This window comes from Gymnodraco acuticeps, unplaced genomic scaffold (genome assembly GCF_902827175.1).
Source record: "Gymnodraco acuticeps unplaced genomic scaffold, fGymAcu1.1, whole genome shotgun sequence".
NCBI classification, from domain to species: domain Eukaryota; kingdom Metazoa; phylum Chordata; class Actinopteri; order Perciformes; family Bathydraconidae; genus Gymnodraco; species Gymnodraco acuticeps.
In genome coordinates, this window is record NW_022989937.1 from 804,145 (window position 1) to 812,307 (window position 8,163).

General features: G+C 41.2%; 1 protein-coding gene across 1 annotated transcript; it reads left to right on the plus strand.

The window, feature by feature from the left end:
• The first annotated feature begins 171 nt into the window (after positions 1-171).
• On the plus strand, positions 172-7,349 carry LOC117542402 (caspase recruitment domain-containing protein 8-like). Its single transcript, XM_034210060.1, has 9 exons — positions 172-200; positions 614-654; positions 789-829; positions 1,746-1,792; positions 2,200-2,417; positions 3,284-3,543; positions 5,797-5,913; positions 6,032-6,173; positions 6,662-7,349. The coding sequence occupies exons 5-9, from the start codon at positions 2,258-2,260 to the stop codon at positions 7,066-7,068; spliced, it is 1,086 nt and encodes a 361-aa protein (XP_034065951.1). The 5' UTR covers positions 172-200; positions 614-654; positions 789-829; positions 1,746-1,792; positions 2,200-2,257; the 3' UTR covers positions 7,069-7,349.
• Positions 7,350-8,163: the final 814 nt, after the last annotated feature.

The window sequence follows — 8,163 nt, forward strand, 5'->3', positions numbered from 1 at the left end:
TGTATCCTCATCATGTTTTCTTTATTCAGACTGAGGGGCTGCAGGTTGTCAGAGATCAGCTGTTCTGCTCTGGCCTCAGCTCTGAAGTCCAACATCCATCTGAGAGATCTGGACCTGAGTGAGAACGCTCTGCAGGATTCAGGAGTGGAGCTGCTGAGAGATCTTCTGGAGAGTCCAGACTGCAGACTGGAGACTCTCAGGTCAGTACAGGGTCTCTGCTGGTTCAGCAGTATTGTTTTAAACACAGGGAGGTGTTTCTCTCACTGGGGAATCTCAACAGATCAGTGATATTACCACTGACTGCAGTTTCTTTCATTCTTCCATCAACTATATATTGTAAGCTGAAAATGCAAAGCCACATTTAGTTGGTTAGCAACTTTCTAAAAGACATATAGGATTTTACAGAAGAGTGGAAAATGTTTTCTGTTTTGTTTCCTGTCATGTTTTTAGTTTCTAGCCTAATGAGCAGTTACTTCCTGTGATGCAGCTGAGAGCTGTGGCAGTCAGTCGTAGTGTTTGCAGAGAAGATATGATGGGATGTAAAGCATGAGATCAGTCAGGACTCTGAAGCTGACTCAAAGAACAAACACTTATTTGAAATTCATCCCTGCAGGAGACATGGTGAAACGATTAGAGCCAAGATCCAGAAGACCTGTGAGTACTGAAACCATATCCTCCATTCATCAAACTATTGTACATTAAATCTGATCTTAAAATATATTTATAGTACAATAATTATTATTATTGCTTTATAATTATGTTTCTCTGTCACCACCTCTCTCCATCAGGTGACTCCGATGTGGAACAGGAAGTGAAGACAGACAGAAAGGTGAGAGAGGAGCAGTTGTACAGAGTGGAGTATATTTATTTCATTTATTAGGGCTGTCAAGTTAAATGCTCGCAATTTATCTAAAAACCTAAACAATATCCCGCCCTGTTACTGTGATTGGCTGGTAATACTGTGCTGTGATTGGCTGACTACTTGCTGTATGCGTGCTACTGTGCTGTGATTGGCTGGTTCTACTGTGCTGTGATTGGCTGGTTCTACTGGCTTCCTGTGTGTCACAGAATAGATTTCAAAATACTGCTGCTGGTTTATAAAGCACTGAATGGTTTAGGCCCAAAATATATTTCTGACCTCCTGCTAAATTATGAACCATCCAGATCTCTCAGGTCTTCAGGGACTGGTCAGCTTTCTGTCCCAGAGTCAGAACTAAACATGGTAAAGCAGCGTTCAGTTATTATGCTCCAAATATCTGGACAAACTCCCAGAAACCTGCAGGTCCGCTGCAACTCTTACTACTTTTAAATCCAGGCTGAAGACTTTTCTTTTTGTCGCTGCTTTTAATTGAACTATTCATAGCTTAGACTTGCACTGTAACTTTTATCCATGTACTTTTTTCTTTTAATGTTTAATTGCACTGTAACTTTTATCCATGTATTTTTTCTTTTAATGTTTATTTTATTAGCTTTTCTTTTTAATGACTGATTTAAATGCCATTTCTTAATCTCTTTCATTTTTGTAAAGCACTTTGAATTGCCTTGTACTGTGCTGTGATTGGCTGGTACTGCTGTGACATGTTAATCCGTTAATAACACGTTTGAAATTGACGAGGAACTCAGATCATCCAGACTAATTTGCATTTTTCAAATTGGTCTGAATATGTTGTGGAATTGTGGTTTGGTTTCATGAAGCTAGAACTTAACTTGATTTCTATTAAAATAACTACCTTTGTTTGTTCTAGGCTCCTGAATCCTTCTCACCTGAACTCACAACTGAGTCTTCATACAGGTAATCCTATAACATGACCAAACATTATTTTAAACACATGAAAAATATATATTCATTTAATTGTGTTTGATTTCATGTCTTTCACCTTGAGGTATTGCATCCAATCTCTTTCCAACAGACGTAAATAAAATATTGCCTCTGTGTGTAGGAAGGATTGTTTTCTTGTACCAGTCTAGATCCTCGCTGGACTAGACATTTTGTTAATTTAATGAAAATGTGTTTGCACACACATTCTGATGCATGTGGATACATCTTCAGTGATGTTCCTGTAATCATCAGGTGTTTCAGATCTTTCAACAAACCCTCCTCCAGGTCAGACTCCAGCTGGATGAACACCTGTCAGTCAGAACACAGGTCAGTGAAGGCTTGTTGTAGTAACCACTAACCTGTCCCCTGTGTGTCTACAGGTTCAGGTGTCCTGGTCCAGGTGAGTTCCAGTGTGCTTCGACTGGCCTGGTGTTCGTCATGGCTCAGGAGGCGGAGCTTCTGTACAGGACTGTCCCTTGGGAGGAGAGCTTCCTCCAATTAGCTGGCAAGAAGGCAGCAGGGCCGCTGTTCGAGGTGAAGAGTTCTGGTGAAGCTGCCGTCTGCCAGCTCCACCTGCCACACAGTGAGACAGAGGATGGTAAAGACATCTAGTGTTAACAAATACACTATATAATGATTAGCACTTTATACTATTCACTAGGGTTCAAGAGTTATAAAGCAGCTTTATTAAACTAGTCTAACAAATATAGCAACAGTATAATTCAGGCACCAAATCTGATTCAAAAGAAGAAGAATTCAATTATTAAAACATCCATTTAGTCGATGTGTTGCATGACATCATTATTGAAGCATACGATGCAATGCAGCTCTAAATACTGAGTTCGTTTTTCTATGGGCCCTCTGCAGTCTCCTCACTGTAATATTAAAGAGATTTAAACTGTGATTGGTCGGTCCACAGCATGCTCAGCTGCTAACAGTGCTAACTCAACGCTAACTCTCTGTTACTGTTGTGATGCTAAGCAGTTTGATGAATTCTTACTTTGTTATTCATCTGTTGCTCTTTCTGCTCTTTACATTGTCAGTCTGGCTGAACCATGTACAAAACAAAACAACAGACAACAACATTTATAAGTTAGACTTTCTACGCCCTAAAAGCTTTAGAAAACTCTTCACACATCTAGAGAATCACTCAGACATGAGACCGGACACAGTCAAGCTGTTCTGGCAGCAGATTACAAACATTTCAGCAGTCTGGTGAATACAAAATAATTAATAAAGTCTATGCATAACAACAAATGCTCACATCCAGAAAGCTCACAGGGGGCGGAACAACAATGAAACATTAGAATAAAAGGTGAAGGATATAAACTGGTACATCCTAGTGAGGCTCCAAAGTGAATGACATTAGATGAACATTAGCTCTGAGCTAAAGTGGTGTGACATTGAATACGATGAAGCTGTTTCAACAGCAATGCAACAGATGACCTGCTCTTTGCTCCACAGCGCTGCTCCTGGACGGCCTGTTGTCTGTCGTCCACATCACTGATGAAGGCCTGAGCATCTTGGAGCCACTGGAGGTCACACGCACTCACGTGGTGCTGAAGGTGCCTCACTTCTCTCTCTTTGGCCTGGTCTGGGATATCATTAAAAGGGTTCTGCTTCTGCGGATAAAGGGCAAGATTCTGGTGTTCCTAAGACCCCCGGTCAGAGAGGAGCAAACACTGGATATACATCTGCTGCAGAAAAACGTCCCTAAGAAGGAGGTAAGGCCATGTGCTCACCATCAGACTAAACACTGGTTTAAACCACAGCTATTTCCACACACACTGCTCCTCTTCTCAAACCTTCTCGTGCTGGGAGAAGAATAAGATCTATCTGAACTGTAAATCTTCAGATCGCTCTTTGTGGTTTTGTATGATTCTCTCTCAGCATGTCTTTCTGTCTGCGGAAACTGATGGCATAAATGTTAAACACATCACACAGAACTGAAAGACCTGCTAAGATGAATCACTGCCAAGACAACGTGATCTCATCCCTACCAGCCACATGTTACAGCTTGGGCAGCAGCCTTTTGTGTTGTATAACCGACACAGATGGTTTTGTTGTGGCGATCCAACACTCACACAACAGGAAAGAATGAAACAGAGAGGAATCAATAAAACACAAACACAGATATAGCTGATCAGTAATTATTATTTAGTTGTTGCAACAAACAAATAATAATGGGGAGTACATCACCTGCTGCCACAGCAGCCAATCGCGGAACTGCCCCCCAAGAACAGAAAGATCTCATGTGCTTTATACATGTAAAACACACACGAACATACACTTGAAACAGCACACATGGCAGAGATGTTCCAACCTTATACAGTCATATATGTTGCATCCTCTGAGTTCTACATGATCCCAGATTTCATGACCTTATTTAGCAGCTACCACACATGCCAATGTATACAACTGCTTGTGAGTTTCAGCTGATTGCCTATAGATGGGCCTCCTTCAAGCAAACCAAATGAACAACACACCGTCCACTATACTGTAGCTTATACCATGTGACATTAATGAATATATCAGAAATACGCTGTAATAAACATTCTGCTATAACAGTTTGTGTTTTGGTTAACGTTGGAATAACTTCTTCAATAGCTTATTTCAAAGAATTAAAATAATCTATTTGTAATATTCCTTTACAAAGGCAATACATACTTATAATTATGTTGTGATTGATTGTGTATCTCATCACTTTGTGGAGCAGGTCTGTCAACGTGTGTTGTTGTTTAACCTGTTAAGCCCCTTCCCCCCGGTACCGGGGGGAAAAACGTATCATCTGCAGGAAACAGTGTCTGAGGGCATCTTAATATTTAATAAACTATGAATGTTTTATATCCATGTAACAGGAAGAAACTCAGCTAACTGATATTTTTTTCTTTCTTTTTTTTTTAAACCGCACAATGCTAACGCTCAGCCTCTGAATTAGCAATGAGCAAAAAATGCTAACGCAGTACTGCACAGAAACTCACTCATAAAACCCTTATTATGTATCTTTTTTGCTTATCCAACCAATTGATTCGCATCGTGAGAAGACACAGAATTGATCGGTACATACATTTTCACTCTATGATAAGAACTCGCAGAGATATTAACAAGAACAGACATCAAAACATGTGGCGCTAGGTAGCTAAAACCGGCAACATGGCCTACCTTGGTCGTTGTCTGGTCAAAAGTTGTCTTCAATGGCATTACAACGATTAAAACGCTGCTGAAGTTAATCCATAGGTTAATCCAATGTGTCTGTGTCCCTTTGAAATGATTTCTGATAATCCATAAGCAATAAACCTGCTTTTCCGTTTCCAGATGTCAGAGCGAGAGATAGCTTCACTCTCATGCAAAATTACATGCGCAAAGCCCCCACCTTTTTTTGGTAATGTTGGTGTGTATGTGAAAACCCCCCTTCGATTCTATTGGCTCTAACGGTCAGAAAGAGATGTCAATCACCAAAATTGACCAATGGGTTCCAGAGAAACTGTAAATACGCCCATTTCCACCAAAATCACCTCAGAGGTGGAGTTTTTTTGCTAAACCTCTCTAAAAAGGTCAAATGTCACTTGTTTTGCATCAATATTGATACAGAGTACTTATTATATGTTGTACTTTGGATTCCTAAAGCTTTTGGTCCACCTTACAAGGGTGGTTTTCACTATAAGTAAAAAATAATTTTGGACGGCCACTATAATTTACAGTGTTTTACCATGTTCAATCTGAATGTTCTTTAAAATAAAAAACATCTATTTTGTTTGTGACTTTTCCACATCCAACTCACAGGTTTATCATTACTTTGAGAATTTTTTTAATTAATTTTCCCCTTTTAGAAGGGAAGATATGGTCATTTGTTCTGGAAATGTCATTTTCGAGCCTGAGACCTGAAAAACAGGCTCAGGGTTTAACAGGTTAATGTGATCTTTAAATAAAGTTGCCTTGACTATCTGAGCATAACTAAAGTTACTCTGTTACTAAAGGTTGCTGATCAACACAGACGTGCTGAGAACATCACAATCTCCTCCGATTGTGAGCTGGAACTGTACAAAGGTTACAGTGTGCACTGTGAACCTGAGGGCTTCTTCATTCAGCCTGAGGTGAATACTGATACTCCTCTAAAGGAACACAATGATCATTAACACACATTTATCTGCATGTGGATCCACAATCAGGAAAGAAACAGATACACGTTTAACTTCTGCTTCTGGTTTTCAGAGTAAAACATTTGAATCCAGTTTTGGACCAGATTACGATCCGACATTTCAAGTTTCCCTGACGACGAGCACAGAGACCGTGGATTTGAAGCTCAAGGACGAAGATGGAAATGAAGTCTGGTATTGTCGCCTGTCACTGGAAGGTAAAGACTCTACCTGAGCTCAGACCCAGTGATAGACTGATAACTCTAAAGCTCTATCTCATAGCCTTCTCTATTAAGGCTCCATGGCAGCGCATCATTAGGACATTAAACACACAACCTGTAATGTTCTATAACTATAGTAATAACTAGTGTGGTGGTGAAATAGTGTGGCATCATGGGAGTTGTAGTCTTCAGCTTCTCATGCTTAAGTGGATTACGGCATTACAGGAGACCATGATGAAACGTATTGTTACCTTTAAAATGACACATCTCTCTGAAACATTTGGGATAATCTATGTACACAACTCAACCAAGTATAAATAATACAGGTGTAGGAGTCTTATACATTTGAATGAGGAAATGTTACATATTATAACTTTAAGTGAACAGAAATCCACCTCTGGGATTGTCGAGTTACTTTAATTTTTAAGAGATCTGTTTAATGTGATTGTTGGTTAACAAAAGTATTTTCCCTGTTTATTTAGCAGGTACAAGGCATGCATTGTCCCAGAGAAATATCCCAGCAGAGAGCAGAGTCCCAGCAGAGAGCAGAGTCCCAGCAGAGAGCAGAGTCCCAGCAGAGAGCAGAGTCCCTGCAGAGAGCAGAGTCCCAGCAGAGAGCAGATTCCCAGCAGACCAGAGGCTGCTCTCAGTTCGGACAGAGTTCATTAGAGGAGTGACTCCACCTGTCCTCAACGACCTTCTGGATAAACTCTTTGAGTCTGAAGTGATCAGTGAATCTGAAATGACGTCAGCCAGAATCAAACCCAAAAATGACGGAGCACGAGAGGTGGTGGACGCGGTGCGAAATAAAGGAGCTGCAGCCAGCAGGGTTCTGATCAATGCTCTCCGAGAGCTGGACCCGTATCTTTCCAGAGAGCTCAACTTGAGCTGAGGCTAAACCTCGTGGAGTGTGTGTGACAGTTGAACTCTAGTCCTCTGTTTTGTTACCTGTACATGTTTCCCCTTGTCCTTGAAGGTAACACAGATTCTGAGCGAAGGCCACTTTCCTTCTCTCTTTTCTCCTGGACTCCCTCCTGAGAGCAGCTACCCGTATATATATATATTAATGCTGTCAAAATTATCGCGTTAACGGCGGTAATTAATTTTTTTAATTAATTGCATTAAAATATTTAACGCATTTAACGCATGTGCAGAATGGCCCGCCCCATACATCCCACCAGTGGCAGCGCCAGGGTATGGCTGGGGTAGGCTACACCCATACCAAGAAATGGCTTAGCCCCACCATGAAAAATGATGTTAAAGGAAGCAAAACAAAGTCCGCCAACTCGCGCCGAGAATTGCACAGACAGCAGTTAGTAAGATTGATTTCAGTAGCCACTTGTCTGGAAATACCGAAGACCAGAAACGGTTTTGAAAACTTTTGTCACGTAGTGATCGTCTTCTCAATAGAACATCTTTGATAATGTCTTCTGGCCAATCAGAATCAAGATAACGGCGTGGTGTTGTTGCAGGAAGTCCCGACGGAGAATACTTTTGCTGTAGTACAGGGGTGCACATAACTGGTACGCAGGTTATGTGCGTAATCTGAAATGCGTACCGTCACTTGTGTCACAAAGCGCATTTGCGTACCGACGTACTTGTGAAGCTTTTCCAGAAGGCGGTTAGATCACCGGACGACAGAGTCGGTCTCCGTGTGCACAGACAGGCTGCTGTTAACGTCGGTCTGTACAACGGAATTGTGCCAAAACTACGCCAACCGGCTGCGGAGGTAGACTCCCCCCCTTCACTGGAGAACTGCGCTAAAACAGCTGATCACAACGTTCACGCTCTGTGGTCACGAAGTACTCCACTAGCCCCCCCCCCGTCGACTTTCCTGAAGTACTCCCCCGTTGATAGAAATCAACACGTAATGATTAAGACCCCACGGTTTAATGATTGATAGGCGCATCATCTTTCATTTGACACACAGAAAAAAATGTTATAATAAACATAGTATGTTAGACATGTATGTTAAATGGATATATCC

Excerpts from the sequence above, each read along its gene's own strand:
- LOC117542402 (XM_034210060.1), top strand. The coding sequence starts at position 2,258 with ATGGCTCAGGAGGCGGAGCTTCTGTACAGGACTGTCCCTTGGGAGGAG. Across the intron at positions 3,544-5,796 it reads AAAACGTCCCTAAGAAGGAG|GTTGCTGATCAACACAGACG; the intron begins GTAAGGCCATGT and ends CTGTTACTAAAG. Across the intron at positions 6,174-6,661 it reads TTGTCGCCTGTCACTGGAAG|GTACAAGGCATGCATTGTCC; the intron begins GTAAAGACTCTA and ends TTTATTTAGCAG.